This window comes from Nelusetta ayraudi, unplaced genomic scaffold, assembly GCF_046127955.1.
Source record: "Nelusetta ayraudi isolate G7.1 ecotype Tasmania unplaced genomic scaffold, CSIRO-AGI_Nayr_v1 ptg000026l, whole genome shotgun sequence".
Lineage (NCBI taxonomy): Eukaryota > Metazoa > Chordata > Actinopteri > Tetraodontiformes > Monacanthidae > Nelusetta > Nelusetta ayraudi.
Window position 1 is genome coordinate 11724938 of NW_027466076.1, and position 19887 is coordinate 11744824.

The 19887-nt window shown below is 46.6% G+C and overlaps 1 protein-coding gene across 2 annotated transcripts in view; it reads left to right on the plus strand.

Moving 5' to 3' along the window:
- Positions 1-4990: 4990 nt before the first annotated feature.
- The window catches only part of LOC142890643 (putative flavin-containing monoamine oxidase A), a 44463-nt gene continuing 29566 nt past the window's right edge, over positions 4991-19887 (plus strand). The window contains exons 1-7 of one of the 2 annotated variants that reach the window (XM_076029852.1): positions 4991-5156; positions 5246-5333; positions 6646-6826; positions 7329-7443; positions 9014-9171; positions 9793-9882; positions 12042-12126. In XM_076029852.1, coding sequence (XP_075885967.1) covers positions 5039-5156; positions 5246-5333; positions 6646-6826; positions 7329-7443; positions 9014-9171; positions 9793-9882; positions 12042-12126 — 835 coding nt within the window. In that variant the 5' untranslated portion in view covers positions 4991-5038. Of the gene's footprint in view, positions 5157-5245; positions 5386-6645; positions 6827-7328; positions 7444-9013; positions 9172-9792; positions 9883-12041; positions 12127-19887 lie in introns of those variants that run through there. The other variant, XM_076029853.1, reaches the window with a different exon arrangement.

The following is a 19887-nucleotide window of genomic DNA, read 5'->3' on the forward strand; positions in this document are numbered from 1 at the left end:
TGATTGTCTCCCCTCCCACCTGCCCACCCCCTTAATGGCTCCCCCTTTACCACCCTGAATAATTTATGCATTTCTCTCTCCCCCCCCACCCCCCTCCCCGCGTGTTGACAACAAGACAACAACAGACCTTGATCAAAGCCAAGGCGGTGCAATCCACCGCAAACAAGTTCAACTGCAGCAGCGACCAGAGTGGTTCTATTGGCCAACTGGTTAGGAGACAGACTGGGAAGCTTGCAGGTCCTAATCTATCGGGATTAGCTGACATTTAAGACCACGAAAAAACAAATAAAAAACAAACACACAGCACAATGCTGGGCTCTGCAAGCACGATTTGTTCCCTATTTGCCCGGCCAACTGCTCGGTCGCCGTGCCTCCCTTTTAATCTCCTGCAAATCCAGCAGAAGACAATGAAACTGGAAAAGAAGACAGAATTTGTAATGTGCAACTGGGTTCAAAACTAAACAAAACAAAACGATAAAAGATTACTGAGGAACGTTACCGATGACTCAATTAATTGAGACAAAGAGAGGATGTAAGGTCTCAGGTGACATGAGAAGCAATTTTTCAGAACACAAGCCAACCATTTCTATTACTATTAGCAGTGAAAATAATGACTGCAAAGCCTCTGTGTAATATTTGTGAAATCTCAAGGGAAAACAACTGTTTCCAACATACAGTGGGGAGCCCTTCAACTGGCGGGAAATGAATAGATGATTTAACCACCCACAATTGCACAAATGAACCCAAACTCCATTTTGTTGTTGTTAAAACTTCAGTAGTTACCTTCTTCCTCCAAGGCCATTTTATTTTCATCATTACCTGCTGAAGTGGATGTGTCACAGTGAGAGACACGGGGTTCAAATTCCACCCAAGTATAACACTCCCACTAGCACAATCTTTCAAAGACATTTGGCAGTAATTGTAATTCTTAATCCGACCACGGTGATTTGATGGTTTTTGCGGAATCAATTCCTCAAGTTAACTAAAGCCTGAAATGTGTTTGCTCCCCTGAGGACATCAGGTGGAATCAGCAGCTTGCACAGTCACACATTCACATTTTCCCACTTTTTGTGACTCTCGCTATCTCCCTCTCTCTCTCTCTCTCTCTCTCTCTCTCTCTCACACACACACACACACACACACGTGTACACACATACAGGCATGCAGGCGCTATTAGCATGTGGTGCAGTGATCTTTCTCTAATTCCAGATATCAACTCCAGAATAATAGCAAGAACAACTGAAATAACTCACCAAGGAACTGCACTGCTGCCATTCTTCTTCTTTATCTTCTTCATCTTCTAATAATAATAATAATAATAATGATGATAATAATAATAATGATAATAATAATAATAATAATAATAATAATAATAGAGTTCGCTTCAGGAATAAATGTATTAAACTAGCTCCAGCTCAACACACACACATCTGTTTAAAGTTGTCTTCTGGATTGTGCCATTATTTCTTTATCACATTTTTAACCTGTTTTTTTTTCTTAGTTTAAATCAATTCTCACTATACCTCATTTGAATAAAAATTCATTTGCATAGCACTGTCAGTGCCATTCTGGCTGCAGCCTGATATAATTATACTATAGACTGACTAATTAAGTACTCCATGCTTTCTCTCAGCTCTATATTTTCCACTGAATAATGGTCTTGTTACAAGTGTGGCCCAGTTATGGTTTAGAAAATCACTTCCTATCATAATTACTATTTTATGCCATTAAGTCGCTGTCGCAGGCTGTTCCCACAATTACATGAGTTCCGTCCAGTGAATTGGACAAAGAGGCGTTCAATTTTCGCTTCATCCACTCGCTCCACTTTTTCAGAGAGTTGCCAGACCTCAGACTTTCGACAAGCGGCAGCCGGTAACGCCTCTCCCACGTTAGAGCCGACACCTCCGGGAGGTGTTGCTCCTTCCACTCCTGCCACTTTCCTCCTGTCCCTTCCCAAATGGTTCTCAAAGGGCAGCGACCTCGTACGAGTTCGAGCTTGTTCCGCTCGCTCTCACTGCCAGATCGAGAGCATCAACTCTTTCCGCCGGGTGCGTTGTGTTGCCAACTTTCATTAAGAAAAACAAACAACGCCCTCGTGGCAGTGGTCGGAGTCATGACCATCGCAGGCCAGCGGCTCGCCAGTAGTGGTAAATTAGCACTTAAAATAGGATTTCAATAAAGTATATAGTTCACATAGTTTAAACTGCCTTGTTACCAATAGACATGAGAAACAACGTTTAAATTGTGTTGAAATCTTCGATGCTGATTCATGGCCTACTCTACGGAAGCTACACAGCCAGTACGCAGTTCTTGTGGATGGGTTGCGCAATGGTATTGCCTGCGGCTATGTAGGTCACAGTTTTGGAAATAGTGACGGAATTCCGGCTCTTTTCAGAGAACCAATTCTTCTGGCTCGACTCACTAAAAAGGACCGGCTCTTCATGTGACTCCTTAGATTTTCTCTTGCTTTTTTTTTTTTTTTTTTTTTTAAATTACAAGATTATATGCTAAAATTAATGTTCATGATATCAAAATAGGCGTCACGGTGGCGCAGTGGTTAGCCCTGCCGCCTGACAGCAAGAAGGTTGTGGGTTCGATTCCGGGCCTGGGACCTTTCTGTGTGGAGTTTGCATGTTCTCCCTGTGTCTGCGTGGGTTCTCTCCGGGTTCTCCGGGTGGACGCTTCTCCGTGGATCACCAACCTGGTCGTGGCGAGGAAGAAAACGGGTGGCCTGCGGCCCTGCATCGACCTCAGGCAGGTAAACAAGTCCGTGATCCCCGATAAGTACCCACTACCCACGACGGAGGAGCTTTCGCGCCATCGGCGCCGTCCTGTCCCAGCCCCTGGGTGGAACTGAACGCCCTGTGGCTTTTGCTTCGAGGTCACTCACCCCGACTGAGCAGAAGTACTCCGTGGGGGAGAGGGAGGCCCTGGCTTGCGTCTGGGCATGCGAGCGGTGGCATATGTCCTTGTACGGACGACACTTCACGCTCCGAACAGATCACCAGGCCCTCACAGCTCTCCTGGCCACATCTGGATCAGGGCACAAGCCGCTCCGCCTGTACCGGTGGTCGGAGAGATTACAGGCCTATAACTTCAATACAGTGTTCACACCAGGCAGGGACAACGTCGTGGCCGACATGCTCTCCAGAGCCACACCCACCCCTGCACCCGACACCATCAACGACCACTCTGAGTCGGAGCTGGTCCTCATGCTGCACGAACCCCTCCAGGCTGCCGTATCCCTGCGGGATCTCCAGACGGCGTCTGCACAGGACTCAATCCTCTCTCAGCGCCGTGCCTTCATCCAGGAGGGATGGCCTGCCAAGGTGCCGGAGGAGCTGGCGCCCTACCACTGCGTCAGAAACGACCTTTCCTGCTGGAATGATGACTGCGTGGCGAGGGCGCTGTGTGCAGTGATTCCCAGCGCCCTGCGAGGCCGCATCCTGACCATGGTCCACGAGGGTCACCTGGGCGTTGTCAGAGTCAAACAGCGCTGCGGGGGCTTGGTCTGGTGGCCGGGGGATCGACAGGGACATCGAGACGATGGTGAAGGACTGTACGGCCTGTCTCACCAGCGGCAAGACGGGCCAGCCACCGCCACCACCGTTGCAGCCCCTCCCATGGCCAGCTGCTCCATGGTCCCACATCCAGGTGGACATCTGTGGGGAACTTCATGGCATCCCCCAGCACCAACGATTCCTCCTGGTGGCCTATGACCTTCACTCCAAATGGCCTGAGGTGCGTCCTGTTGGGTCTGTAACCACCCAGGTGGTCACTGACTTTCTCGCCTCCCTCTTCGCCCGCTGGGGTGTGCCCGACACCATCACTACCGACAACGGCCCCCAGTTCATCTCGGCGGATTTCGCCTCCTTCGCGGAGAGGAGGGGAATCAAACACGTCAGGACTGCCCTGTACCACCCACAAGCCAACGGTGGTGTGGAGAGGTTTAACCAGACCCTTAAGAATGGACTGAGAGCACACCTTGCTGAGAATCTCCCATTTCCAGTAGCACTGCAGAACACCCTGTTGCACTACAGAGCGACGCCTCATGCTACGACCGGTTGCTCTCCAGCTCTCCTCATGCCGGGACGTGAACTCCAACTTCCCTTGGATCGTCTACGGCCCCCTCAGATACACACTCCAGCGGCAACAACACCACCCGGCAACAGAGTGGCGGAGCAGCAGCATCGCATGAAGCAGCGCTTCGACAGGGTGCATCGGGTGAAACGTCCCGCACTCACAGTGTCAGATTGGGTCCGGATCCGCAGACCCAGTCGATCCCACAAGCTGCGTTCGTTCTGGTCAGCACCACAGCAAATCACGGAGCAGCTGGGACCGGCCACTTTCTGTCTGGCTGATGGCTCGCGGTGGCACGCCAGCCGCCTCAGACGAGTCTCTTCACCGTCGGCCTCCAACCGGAACGCTGCAGCTGATCCGGGTCACATGGATGTGGACTGGGACTTTTCCCCTGCACAACCAGGGGCCCCGGCAGCAGACACACCAGAGCTGGATGCACCAGCTGCACCCCTGCATCCTGAGCCGCGCCCGGCTCGGGTTTGCCGGAGACCTCTTTACCTCAAGGACTATGTTTAAAAGTTCAGGGCCCACTTTAGTCTAGTGCATAACCTGTCACCTGGCAGAAGAACTGTCTACCCTGTTCATCCAGTCAGGCTACATATGTTCAACCCTCTGTTCAAGCCTATGTACAAGCCTTGTTATGCTTATTTCAATCTGTTTTGCACTTTTTTGAAGGGGGGGGTCGGGGTGGGGGTAAATGTGATGTATGGCTTTAAGCCACAGGGCAGGGTCACGAGGGCGTGACGTCACTGCCCGAGCAGGTGAACACGTGCCCTGAAATAGCTGCAGTTTTGAATAAAGTTCAGTGAGCACACAGCCCTTATCCGCGTGTCATTGGACATAACACGCGTCAAAAGCACAGCGTCCAAAGTGCACTGTGAGTGGCCGTTTGTATCTGCCCTTTTCCTGCTCTGCTGCAGTGACACAGCCCAGGACAAGCAAACGACGTCGCTTGACAATGACTGCAGAAATTTGGGACGTTATCGTCGTCGGCGCTGGACTCTCCGGGCTGAGTGCCGCTCACCTCCTCCTGAAAAGGAATGCCGACTTGAAAATACTCATACTGGAAGGCAAAGGTTGGCAGACGCGTATATAATTCCCTGCAGCATTTTCTAGACCAAAGTTGAGTTGAGTCTGTCAAGTGAGGCAATGCTGCTCCCTGCAGAGCGCGTGGGAGGCCGTACGGTGACCGTCGACATCCCCGCGGTGGGCGGCGTCGATCGCTGGGACCTCGGGGCGCAGTGGGTCGGAAGGTAGAGTGAAGCGAAAACGTGCACAATAACAACACAACACCGAGGCAGTGAGGTAAACACGGTGGATAAACCCTGGCAGGACGGCTGTCCTGAGATGCAAAGCTGGTGTAAAAATGTTTTCAACGCTAACGCATATCCGGAAATATGAAGTGTTGAGTGAGTTCATTTCTGTTTAGGTGTTTTTCCACCGTCTTTCCCCCCAGATCTACTCTGGTCGAGGCGTACATATTAGCAATACACAGTAATAGCGACACCGTTTCATCTCAGTTCGTTAAAATTGAAGTTGCTGATGATCTTTGACAAAACCAGACTTTAAAAACGTGTAAAACAAAGCGGAAACAACAATGCACGTCGTTGAGGCGAGGCGAAACAGCATCTTAACGACGCAGGACTGGAGAGAGCGGTTCCGAAATATTTCACACTCGCCGTCTTCAGTCGTAGCACTCTCCCACGACTGGCAATCAAATGACAGCCTCAAAGGAGTTTTTTACTCTGATACCTTTGGCTTTGAACACTGTGGAAAAAGAGAAAGGGAAGATCCGTAACCAAGGCAACAACGTTATTTATTTATTTTAAGAACTGGGTTTTTTTTTTGGAATTCATGTTTTAAACAAAACAAAACGAGATGTCGGGTTACACCGGCACCAGCCTGTTCATTAAAAATCCTCTACAACAAACGTTTATTCAGGGACGTTCCGCATCTTGTGTCACTGTGAAGTAATTTTGTCTGTCATCCTGTTGCAACACCAAAAGCTAAGAAAATAAAGATCATCACAATATGATTCCGTCAATGTATGTCATCAGAACTTCAGGACCTTTTGTTCTTGCTTGCTTTTGCACGTCTCTGCTGCTATTCTGCTCTGCATTTGTCCAAAATATTTCATAAACAACTGGGCTTAACCCTGCATGTCGAGGTTGTCTAGGATCTCAGCAAAAAATCAACTCTGTGCTGCTCTTTTTTTGGAGGGTGAGGGGGCATTTCAATCAGCAATTTGCGGCTGTCACGGCACAAAACACTGATCAAAGTGATGCAGTCAGATTTTTACACTTTCTAGCAAAGCTTAAAGTGAAGCGAGCAGATCAAGATCACTTCGATGAAAGTTTAATTCAAAGATAATTGAGGATCTCACGGGTGCTTCATGCTTATTTTTGGCTCCTAAAGATACCCAGAGTGGTGTTTTAGCATTTTATCTGCGTGTATGTGTGTGTGTGTGTGTGTGTGTGTGCATGCGTGTGTTTATACCAGGGTTTTAAAAAAAATATATATATATATATATATTTCTGTGCTTCTGTGCTTCTGTGGTTCTCCCAGCTCTCAAACACACATCATGGAGCTCATAGAGGAGCTGGGCCTGGAGACCTATCTGCAGTACTATACTGGCAAGAAGGTGCATCACATGGGAGGGCCAGGTGACAAAGTTCGCACCTACAGCAGCAATCTTCCTGTTGTTTCCCCTCTGACGATGCTGGACCAAATACAGTTTATGTGGAAGGTGAGACAGCAGACTGACAACCGCAAGGGATGCCTTTCATGTTCGACTTCTTTAGTCTCAACTTAGGCTCCTTTGGGCGAACGCCACAGACACATACATTTAAAACAGAGAACTACTTTGTTTGTACTTTGTAGCGCATATCAATGCAGTCTTGTGGTTACCTGTTTTTTTTTGCAATGCTAAAGTCAAAGCTAAAAATCCTTGCAAGGCTGACAGTGCTAGCTAGCATTGAAGCTATGTAATGGTATACGAATAATAATAATAAAAAAAATCAGCTTCATCCTCTAGGTTGTTTTGTTTCTGCCTTGTTTCTGTTCTGGGCCAACCGGGTGACTGAATGCCCATTTATCAGACATTGAACAGAGACATTTCCTGGAAAGAATGAATTTCTCGGCTGAAAAGATATGAAGCAAACATCTGAAATACGTCCCCGCTGGACTTGATCTCCGCCCCGCTCTCGCTGTGTTTCTCCGTCCCAACGCCTTGTCAATTTCCCTTTCAGATCGATGCACTGTGCGACACGGTTTGTGTTCAGGACCCTTCAAGGACCCCCAACGCTGTTGAGCTGGACAGCATGACCCTGCATTCCTACGTGGAGCAGCACGCTTGGACTGCAGGTACTAAGAGAAAGACCCGGTCTCCCGTCCATTTGCGCTGACCTTTTGCATGGTGGCAGGTGTTTCTTCTTTTTGATCAAGCTAAATAACTTTCCCGCTGAAAACAGAATACTGAGCGGGGGTTTTAAGGTCATTGGAATCAAATATCAGCAACTTTGGCAGAATTATTGATCAACACGATTGTGCTGCTCGCGGTGGGAGATTGGTCCCGCTTAGTGGCAATATCACAATGGGAAAACAATAGGCTGAACGGGCCTGAGTCGTGGAGTGAACGTTTCGCCGACTCATCTACTGTATGTACCAGTCAGATCACTTGGCTTGAGCGACCCACTTTAGCAGAGCCTATCGTGTGTTAAAAAATAATCAATTAAAGATATGATTTCAATTTACTGCTGGTGAATAGAGGAGGAACTTTGCTAATACGCTGGCTAAAACAACTGGGTTTTTATAACATGGCTTCTAAAATGAGTATCGACATGTTTATTTGTTTGTATCCGAGAGCTAATGATTCATGATTCATGATTCAAAAAACTTAATTTTCGTCTTCGTGCCTCTTCCTGTTTTGAGTACTGTCGCTGTGTGACGGACAATAAAGTTTCTTTGAATCTTCACGACAGCAACATCCATGGGCGACACACACACAAACGTGTCGGAGGAGTGGAAGTTTTTCAAAGTGAGAATGAGAAACAGACATAGCACAAGCTATCTGCAATATATGCAACGCTACAGGACCTCGCGGGGGAACATCGGCAACAAATTTCAACACGACAAATTTAATCAGGCACTTGGAAAAGATGCACACGGAGGAGCATGTCGAGTTCAAGAAACGCAGCGCGGAGAAAGAAAAAGAAAAGCAAACTCCGAAACGGATGCTATGCTAAAGCAAACAACTTTAGACAGTGCTCGTCCGTATAGTCGGGAAAGTGAGAAGGCAAGGGGTGTACATAAACAAGTCATTTAAACATTGCTCCTCACGTGATCGGATCGGTGATCGGTTATCGGTTTAATTAAACTCACTGATTGGTGATCGGCACAAAAATCGTGATCGTGTAAAGCCTAAAATTAAAACGTTGAGAATGAGAGCGTCTGCAAAGTAGCTCGAAACCCAGATGAAGCTGCTATGCAGTGTTTGAAGAGCGATGCAACAGCGGAGGTATTTGCTCATCATGTAAGTTATGGGATAAGTTGTTGATTTTAGCTAGTAGTGGCTAACGCTGAGGTCAGGAATATGAATAAAGTCATAAGCTTCAGCCGCATGGACCCCAGGTAGAGTAGCTTTGGGTCCAAACAACAAAAGTAAAGTGTAGACATGATAAGGTGATAGATGATGGATGGAACTATGCCAAAGTTCACTCCTTTAAACCTGCATCTCCACCTTTCACCTACTAGCTAATCTAGGTGTGCAAAAGACCTTTGTGTGGGTTTATGTCATGCAAACTTCATGCTCCTTATCACCGTTATCTAAACAATGCCGTGCGGCTCTGGCGAACCACTTCTGTTACGGGGAACATGCGAATCCCACTGAGGAGCATCTTAAAGTGTGTGTGCGGTGGCGCCCCCTGTATCCCAGAGATGAAGAAGGAGATGGGAGTGTGCAGCAGGACCGTGTTTGGCATGGAGCCGTCCCAGATGTCCTTCTTGTTCTTCCTGGTGTCCGCCGCGGCCGCCGGGGGGCTTGTGCCGATGCTGGAAAACACTCCGGGCGGAGCTCAGGAGATGAAGATCAAGGTACGCCGCTCCGGCTCTCTGCTTCGAGGTCGCGGTGCCAGTTTTGGAGGTTTCTCCAACGTTGCCATTCCAAAGAAGCCGATTGACGGCGCCACCAGGAAGCGCAACGCTCTCCTGTTTTGCCTCCTCGTTATCTCACTGGGCTTTGATTTCTCTTCTCTCTCTGCCCAAGTCGAGTTTAATCTTCATGTTCTTCTTGCGCTCGTGCCGTTTTGCCCGAGTCTCCTCTCTCTTTTTACTGGCGGAAAGTTGAAAGCCAACAGATCAATAATTTGCAGGGTGTTTTTTTTTTCTCTCTCTTTCTCCTTTTTCAGAAGCAATCATTCCAGATAACGCGCACAACATCGAGCAGGCATTTAGCTTCAACCCTGTACCACTTGCAGCTTACCTGCGTCTTTTCAAAGATGTTTTGAAAGAAGAAGAAGCAGGGAGAAAAGAAACAGCTTCAGCTGTGGTTTCGAAAGGTCTCTGACAGTCCACGCAGCTAAACCTTTGAAAATCCAAACGAGTCACACGCGGCCGCTCGCTCGCTCGCTCGCTTTGTGCGAAATTCGCACAAGTGAAACTTTTAACTTTCAGTCCGGCCACCTTTTGAATTGCTGCTTCTTGTTTCCTCCACAGGGGGGCACCCAACAGCTTTCAGAGCTTCTGGCACAGCGCATTGGGCTGAAGAAGGTCCAGCTGGGCTCTGCTGTGACAACCATATGGCAGGTAGAGTACAGAAACGGCTCACTCGGGGATTGATGAGGCGAGACGCTGAGATAACAGCTTCCTCGGCGGGGAAACATGCCATCTCCCGCCAAGCCTCTGTCTGTTCCGCCTGACCGTCTTACTTATCCACATCTTGCATGCGGGAGGGCTTGGCACTCCTTGCAGAGCCTAACCTCCAATTATTGTTCGCCTGCGTGGTTTATGTGAACTGTGTTAATTATCCGGAAGGCTGCGGAGGGAAACACCGAGTTTGGGCATTTAAAAGAAAAAAGAAAAAAACAAACAAAAACAAAAAAGGTTGAATGCAATTTCAACCTCGTCGGAGGAGACGCAGCGTTTCTCTGGTAAATGCTGAGTTCAATCGTTAAGGGTGTGGTGGAATCACTGAATATATCAGCTGTAATACAGCAGGTTGATATTTTTTTCTTTTTAACTAACAAGGTAATTTGCTTTTCTCAAGTGCTTCCACCTCATTAGAATGTTGGGTTCACTTTGTCAATATACAGGGAAAAGAAAGAAAACCAAATTAAGCAGAAGCCGGCTCTCCCAGCAATCACACATATTAACCGCCCAAGATTGAATGTCTGACTGATCTGTGTAATTTATTTCACATGCCAGACAGGAAGAGAAATGATAAAATGCCCGAGGGGGTCATTCTCCCCAATGTTATTTCATTTAGTTCACATTTGGTTGTGTTCCAGGAAGTAGTTTCAGCCAATTACGTGTGCCGTGCAACACTGTGCGTCTTCAGGGCCTAGCTAGGGAAACCAAACAGGTCCGCTAACTAAAGATTTTAGCTTTTAGCTTAGCATTGTTGCAACCGCAAACCACGTTAACTTCTGCTGGAGAAGCTGACGATGAAGAAAAACAAACAATGGACGGGCGTGTTTTATAAGCGAGACTACCTTGAAAACTGCAATTGAATAGACGTCCTTAGGGATGGAGGGGCTCTTTATTTCTACATCACTAATGTCTAAATACTAAAGCGAGTTATCTGATAACGCCCAAATACATCAAAATGTAGAAAACAAACGTCTACTCTTGAAGTGAAATGTCCCTTTCATCCCACTGCCAGAAGACGACGTCACGGTGAGATTAAGCATACATGATTTTCTACCTCATTCATATCTCAGAGGAGAACATATTAGTACATGCTGTCCTCAGTTGAGAGGGAAGGCCTTTGACGTTTTGCAAGTCTAACACGTGCACGTACGCAGACAGCCGGACAAATCCCCGTCGCCTGCGCCGCCACGGGGCAAACTGAGATGCGCAAGCTCACCTTAACTGAACCCGGGAGCCCAACCAGCCGATCGTGTCAACACCAGGAAAACCCTAAGACTGAGATTCACACCGGCGAAACACACACTCAGATCCTCTTTCATTTTTTTTTTTTTTTTTTTGACAAGGCGCCCCTGAATCTTTTAAGGGGACCTTGTCCAGGCTCAAGAAGCTCAGTCGCCGGGTTTATTTTCAGCTCTGCCCAAGGATCTGGAGAGCGAAGCGTCGTTGAAGTGCCGCTCGGAAGATCTTCTGCCTTGACCGTGGCAAGATAATAGATATTTAGCCTGGCAAACTAGGAAGAAACAAAAACAACTAAAAAGTTGTGAACGTTAATCCCCCATTTTCCCGCATCTGAAATGATCCTGCTTTTGTTGCAGTCTCGGAAGACGCGAGACTCGGGAAGTGTGCGTGTTTCGTGGGGGAGTTTTTAAATATCACCAGGGGTTTCAAGTTTAGTGAAAGAGAAGGCGAGACCGTGGAAGGCAGCGCACAGGAGCGTTTAAACATGAGCGGCGGCATTATTAGGAATTAGCTGAAGAAAATCACAAAGATAGAAAACGCAGGTGAATAATGGGAAATCGCTTTAATAACTCAAACCCTCGCTGAGTGGATGATGTCCTTTCCACACGTTCGTGCATGTGTGTGTGAAGCAACGCAGCCCCTGGGAAATTATAATTGTCCTTTTTTGTTTTTACAACAAATTGCTTCTAAGTGAAAAGGGCCATTTGACATGGCTTTGGCGGGCGAGTGAAAATTAAATTAGTGTTCAAGTCCCACTCAGGAAATCCTCATCAATCAATACGTGCGCTTCAGACATTAAAAGAGACTGGAACTCTTCATTTTCTGTGTTTTTTTTTTTTTTTTTTTTTTTTTAACAGGATGCTGAGATGGCCAAGGTGACGACGGCCAGCGACACCTTCCTCTGCAGGGCAGTGATCGTCAGCTGCCCTCCGCATTTGGCAGGTCAGTGAGAGCCACCCGGCTCTGTCGGCTCGCTAAATGAAAATGTCAGCGAGGCGGAAGGCAGATATCCCCACGTTGCGTCGCATGGAGGTGGGGGACTCTGTCACCTCCACGCAGATTAATCCTTTGACTCGCCTCAATCTTTTTTCTGGCCGAGTCTCGTGACCGTCGCCGTGGCTTCAGTAAATTCTGACTCTGAGGGAGTCGGGACTGTGTGAGTGAGGGATGGCCTGGATTGGATTTTGATCCGGGGAGGGGGGCAAGAGGGCAAGGGGCGAGCGCTCTGACTGATGTGGGTTTAATGTGACATTTGCCACGGTTGGCGGTGGGAAAGTGGGAAGCGTCTTAACGGCCCTCACTGCCATCCAGCGGAAAAAAAAAAAAAAAAAAAAAAAAATCCCCCCTGGCTGCTCACTGGAACCAGGAAGTTTCCAGTTGGATTTAATCACGTTCCAGGCAGAACTTTTAAATTGATAGCATCATCCGCCATCATCTGCCTCTGCATGCGTAATTTATTAGATGCTTATTTCTTATTTGAAGCATGTTTAAGAAAACACATCCAATGATTAAACGCATCCACCCTGTTTTTCCACATCCCAAATCTGTATCCAGGGGCCAAACTTCTGGATAATTTATGAGCCTGGCTTCATGTTTCGCACTTTGGGGTGAGACGTGCAGGACTAGCGGTGCGGTTGGCTAGTTTGCTCGTTTCCCGGCTAGTGTCCTCCCAGGTTTAGCCACGACCGCGGCCGCGGCTCACTCTGGTCCTGCTGCCTGTTTGTGTTAATACTGGCAACAGATCCGTCACTCACATTCTTGTACTCGGTGCCATGGAGCGTGGCCAGTATCCTTAATGAGACAGGTTTTAGAGCAGCGTTGAATTATGCAGCACGGACGGATCTGGCTCGGACACACACTGCCCTGCCTGCGCTCTTGCCTTATATCAGCGTGGAGGGTGGGGTCGGTGGTGGACTGACAGGGGCTTTCAAAAGCCAGGGCACGGGCCAACAATTGAGGTTTGACCCGTCCTCGAGGAGTCCAAGATGGATTAAAGTGATGACCGCTGCACCGAGTTTCCCGTGTGACAGGTGTAACTTTCAAGGAAGGAGATCCGTTGTTGTGGAGGGAATGGAAAAAGTAGTTGAGTCAATGTTTTTGGCAATGTTTGTTCTCTCTCTCCCCCCCCCCCCCCCCCCCCCGCCCCCACTTGCTATGGCCCAATGAACGGGTTCCTGGGTGATTTAGCAACGGATCGTATGCTCGGCGATAAGGTAATATTTGTCCTGCTCGTGAGCTGGTGGATTTCTCTTCCCGCAACTCATACATCCATCTTTTAAAATAAGCCCTGTCATTTTCCCACCTCTCCCCTTGTTACCGCCTCCCTTCCTTAGCCCGGTGATTTATGAGGCCTTTCACTGCGTACACTAGCGCTATGCATGAAAAGCGAGAGCTCTTGGAAAATGTGGATTTTGGCCACGCGTCAGTTTTCGGGAAAAGTCCACTTAATATTATGGGGCCGTTTTCAGGCAGTAAATAGGCTCACACGTTCACTTTGCGAAGGCGTCGTGAAAAATTAACAATTAGGCTTCGGCGCTGCGCCGTTGGAATGAATGCCATTGAGTGCACTTGCTGGGATTCAGCGGTGGCTTGTGGCGCTTATGTGCTCCGCAAATCATTGAGTGAATGAATGAGTCATTCCATTTGAAAAGCCCCTTTTTCTTGCCTCTCGAATTAAAAAAGGGACGGTCAACAAGTGCGATTTCTACGGTTATTCATGCAGGGCTCTGTTGGTAAGAGGTCACCTGTCTCCGGGGCCCTTTTTTATCTTGAGCTCAAACCGACAGGCAGACAAGCAGCGGCGTATCTGCTGCTGCCATCTATCTTCTGAGGACGCTGCGCGGCTGTAATGACAGCCGGCTCGAGCGGCGGCGAGGGCAACCATTCCAAGTGCCACTCACGCTTTCGCCCGAAACCTTGTTGACACCGGGTAAAAAACAGGTGAGCAGTGCATTAGCATTGATTTGTCAACTGACACCGAGCCAGAACTCCGCGCCAGTATCTGCCGCCGCCGTAAAGGAAAGTAATGGAGCTTAATTAAAGCGTTAGATACGAACTGGGAGTGATTATAAGGGAATACTAATCTGAGCCTCAGCTCTCCGGGTTTAAAGTCTGATCTTGAGAGAGGTTTTTAGTCTCGTCCCCCGAGACGCACTGCAAAGTCAATGAACAGATGGTGACGAAAGCGGTGGGAAAGTTCTTTCTGTAATGCATAGAAACGCAGCGCTTTTGGCCCTTTGTTGAAAAAACTATAAAACTATTGCTGCCGTAACGTTTGATGACGCTCCCTGAAACTTAGAATTGATGCAAATGATTTAGAATTTGGCCAGCAGCACCGCGTGTGGAGTCGTTTTCCGCGGGTTTGATTGGAATCATTCGTTGCACATTAAACAAAGATAAGTGCTGTGGTCGAACAAGAATGTGTCTAAAAGGAATCAGGAGTCAAAGTCTGGTTGGAAAAACTCCAATTAGTACCTGCTGGATGCGAACGTAATCACAGCTCATTGCTGGCTTTGACGGCGCCACACAGAGCCTCTCGTGCCGTCTCCTTCATTTTCACAAAGCGGATGAGATCTGGATACATGCTGAGTTGCACATTATAACGTGTCATTACCTCTAAAAGTGTGCGCTGAAAGGAAATTACATTACACACACACGTGACTCTGGCAATCGAAATTGCACACACGGCAACCAATAGGGGGCATCGGGTGCACTTCGTGGTCTTCACAATTTGAAATATAGAACAAGAATTATGGCAGAAATCTTTGATTATGCAAAGTTATGATGCGTACATAAAATATTAGGGTGCTGTAAAAACATTTCTGACAATAATTTCAAATTTCTGCCACCTGTTATAATCAGCAGGTGACGCCACCACCTGGAGATCTAAGGGAATAGGCCTTTCGTTTAGACTTCCAACAGATCGAAAGGTGACCAGGGCACTGATGAGGCACCGCTTGACACACAGTCACTGTTTGACCACTGTGGCACTGAAGTATGTTCGACTGTGACCTAGTGGGAAACTGATAGTGTGTTCTACATCAGCAGAATAACTGCGTCCTTGGCAAATGGTTGTGGAAGATTTGTACAGAAGTTTGCCAGGTTTTGGTCCGTCAGAAGCGTGCACACGCAGAAGTATGTTGACTTCCGGTCCCAGTATCTGGCTGCATCAGGGTGACGTAAAGAAGCTCCATTTAGTATCCCAAATGATCCTTGTCATTACATATTTATTTTTCATCCTGGATGCAGGAAAATCAACATCATTCAGCTAATTATTATTATTATTATTAATGGAGTACCAGTGTCTTAATGTCGCTGTTGACGGGTTGGCTCCGAACGGTAGATCTTTCACCTGCAAAGCATCTTCATTTTCCTGCTACAGTGAAGCAAAGTGGAGGGAGGTCGGAACTGCAGTTCGGGTCGGCCCGCCCACACCTGTCCATCATCTAGCTGAGCGAAAACAGCAGACGCTCTGAATGTGGCGAGGGAGAGCCGAGTAACCGACTTAGTGAAATTGCAGACGCTTCGATGAGTTTCTTAAATCTGACGTGGCGGCTTTTCAGCTCCATCAAAAAATATGAGCGAGAGAATACAGGAACAGGCTGGCAAATAAAGAAAAGGATGAAAACCAAACAAAACCAATATGCAGACAGTGCATGTGTTGTGCCAGCAGCACACTGTGCAGGTGTGTTTTAACCCAATTGACCAACAAATGTGCCAAAAATAATTAGGAATAACCACAAATAATGCAATATATTACAGGTTACAGGACACAAACTGTTTTGATGGATCCCTCTGGGGCTGACTTCCGACATGAACATATGAGGTGAAGGACTTGAAGTTGTCATGCTATCTAATCGGAGACACACGGTGGGAGAACTCGGTCTTCTCCCACCGAACACCGCTCCTCAAACACCGCTTGGATGGCCTCCGGTGACAGTTTCCGTTCCATCTTCTTGTTGTTGAACACGGCGCTCTCCCGAAAGAAGCTCAGGGAGCTCCAGATTTCTCTCACTGAGATGCCACACTGAGAGGCTGAGGAACTCATTTATCCCTCGTGCCGTCAGGCTACACAAGGCAGCCATCTCAGGGAGGAGCAGGAGATGAGAGGTGGAAACGCCCTGAACATAGACTGTAGTGCCACAGTCTTCTTGCACTTTGCCTTTTAGTGTCACATTACTGATTGCTATTTTATGTCTGTTTCTTTTTAACTTTGTGAACTTTTTGATTCTGTTGTGGCTGTATGAGTGGAAGCAATAGACGACTGCATAATATCCATCTATCTATCTATCTATCTATCTTTGCTGTGTCGCTAAAGTCACACTCGTCCATCACAACATTAAGTTTGTGTCCTTGTTGGTAAAATGAATACATTGGAATGGATTCATAAATGTGTAGGTCATGCTCTCGCTGAACTGGTAATGCGCGCTTATCCTTCATTTTGCTCCTGTTTTTCTTTGCGCGTGCAACCTGAGTAGATCACTCATCACTCACAGTCTCATAACCTGTTGTGTGAGTGTGCGGTCAATTTTTGTCGGTGGTGTCATTGAGTGGGATTTTATGGACAGACATTAGCAAAACGCATCAAACAAATCTCACTTCATCACAGGTGTTTTTTATTTTTTTATGTTTTGACGTGAACTGATTGGAAAATGGAGCGGCGCTTCTAAATCTGCTCTTGGTGAGTCATAGCACTACTTTGAGGACACATCCAGAGAGAAATAATCAGAAGGCTTTTACCTTTTTGTAGTGAAGTTCCACGTAAAGATGATAATTATAATAATGATAATAATGACTGACGAAGAGAAGATAAAAAAAAATAATAAAAAGGCTGGTACAATGCTTATCTTATATTGTGACAAAGTGCTTCGCAGGAGAAAAAATTTAAACAAGCCAAAAATATAAAGAAGTTTTCTGAACCTCTGTACTCTGTACTTCTTGAGCAAGCAAAACATTTCCTTATGAAAACAGTCGGACACCTATTTAGAAATCTGGTCAGTCAGTCCTGAAGCTGTGACTCTGGTGTCAAGAGTAGACGGGAGCAAGATGCATATATAGCTGGGCCCTTTGTGTCGGGAGTTAGGAGGACAACTTTGAAGTGGATTCTGGAAGGTCTTGCTGCCTGACTCTTAGAAGCAAGACTCTCAGCAGTGTCGTTCTTGACAGGTTGTAGGCGTTTGATGGATTTGGCTTGGAAAGCAGAAGAACAGAAATTCATTACTGCGATCAATATGGAAAAGGGTGAATGCAGAGACCTTTATTTTTTCTCCTCGCAGGTGAGTTTGACGCAGAATGAGAGAGTGAAGTGCAACATGCGAACAAGTTTGGATGAAGGACTGGCTTTTAAATGCTGCCAGCCACGGTGGATTTTATTTGGACATGCCAGATATTGATGAAACCGAGCAGAGTGTCATCAGCGCAATAATTCACGTTGGTGTTCCGCCATCTTCTATGCAATCAAGTGTCAGGGGTCGATCGAAACAGGATGAATCCACACGCTCACCCCTGTGGGACACCGTATCTCACCTGAATGCACTCGAACATGGGGCTCCGTCGTGAGCTTTCAGCAAGAAAGGGAAAACTCTGATCACTGCCAAGTGCGACACAGATATCGGAATGCCCTGCACCTAAGGCAAACAAAATATGTGTGAGACTCAATGGAGGCTGTTGTAAACAAAAAGTGCCCAAAAGATAAGCAGGCTTTGGAAGTCTTCCAATATAAATCATTTTTACGTTTCGGTGTCCCTCCCATCTTCTCCATCAACGGTCGCTGTGGCCCCCCGGGGTGTCACATACAGCAGACATGCCAGCGGCCACTGCTCCAAAAAGACCGTGAACTCTCACTTCAGCATGTGTTTGCTTGAGAATGTGAACCCTATTGGTTCTCTACTTCCTATGGGGGGGTAAAAAAAAAGAAGAAGCTTGTTGTTTGTGTTTGTCCGGCCTTGATTAAAAGCTTTGTTTTTGTCATCTGTTTTTCTCTTTTTAGAGCTCTCACTTGGAAGTGATTTCTCTTGGGTTTGTTTATTTATTTATTTTCTTTCTGTGACTGGTTGTCGCGGTCTTTCTCCATTGTGAGTGGCTGAAGTATGTGTGTCAGTTACATCAAGCAGTCTTTCATTTATTTTTTTTTTGGTACAGTATCAAGGGCTACATATTACATTGGGGACAACTGGTTTTCCCTTTTGATAGATTTCTAGGATTCCATCTTTAATCTGCGAATTAGTAAATGACATTTAATACAATTATCGTATTGTTGTATTTTGTTTGTTTTAGTTTAGTTTTGTCTGCTTCTCAGCATTAATCTTCCATTTAAGAGGCCATGAATTGATCCAGCAATTTGTGTCAGTGGCCCTCCTAAAAAAAAAAAATTCTTGTGGTTTTTGCCAAAACACCGAAAGTAGGACATGCTAATTCCTTTTTTGACTGACATTACAACATGAATACTGCTGCAGATAAAGGCACAGTCATGAAGATGTACCTATGCAGCACCAAAAATTGTCACTCTGCAACTGCAGTTTTGAGTCACCCTCACGCTCCGAGTTAGTTCTTAATTCCAGTGGCTTTTCGTGTTCCTCATTTTCTCTTACTCTCTCTTCCCTCTGTCACACCAAAATACCTACACGCAAAGTGAGTGAGTGAGAGAGTGATAACGAAGTCACAGGTCAGTCACAGGAAATTGGGATAGTGAGATGCTCATCACCCCTCTAATAACTCATGAAGAAGAATACTGGGTCCAAAAGACAGAGGAATGATTGAAAGTAAGCACTCTGAGAAAGGTGGTGTCCTCAGAAGTCAGAGGGTGGAGGGGGTTAGGCAGAGTTAAACTGAAGTTGTGCACACTGCTCTGGAGCCATCGGTCTCTCTTGAACTTGCAGCTGTGAGATGACAGAATAGTAATAAAAAAAAAGTATTCTGACGAGCTGTCACATGAAAGTGCTTTGGAGAATGGTGTGGATTTGGATTGTGTCAGCATTCTTAGAGGGAACTTGCTTCACCCTCTGAAGTTTGGTCCAAGGGCATTTTACCCTCTTTTTACCCTCTGTGGCCGAAGGATAAAACTCGAATTCTGTAAATAAAAGGTTTCAAAGTGCTTACTGACATCTGAGGTGGTTTTCGAAAAACAAAACCATTCTAGGTTTTGTTATTCAATGCTGTTGCACACGGGCATTTGTAATTTGACTGAATGTTCTGCCGCTACCAACTTCTCGGTGCCAAATTCTTGATTTACTTGTCAAGAATCTCCAACTCTTCTTTGTTACCTCAAAGACCCGCTTGGAAAACACTTGGCTGTCGCAACTGCACAATATTTTGTCTTTTACAACAGCCACTTTGTCAGAATTGGTGAAGAAAGAGCTTCTGGACGATTTTGGCTTGGCTTGTACTGACAAGCATGACACATCACATGGCACAACCAAAAGTAGTAGCAAAGTATTGCTGGATGCCATTTCTTGCGCAATTTGATCACCAGTGCAAACAAAACTTTTCAAACATATTTGCTTCAAAAATGAAGATGAATAAATATATAAACAAATACATATCCAATGAAAATACGTTTCCATGAAGTGCTTCTCTTTTTGTAAATAATGCACTTTGGTCTCATCTATCCAGATGGTCCAATCAAATGCCAGCACTAACAGATGTGGAGGATAAGACAGTTATATTCTACGCTGGCGGCTCTTAAACTCCTATTTTTGTTGGATC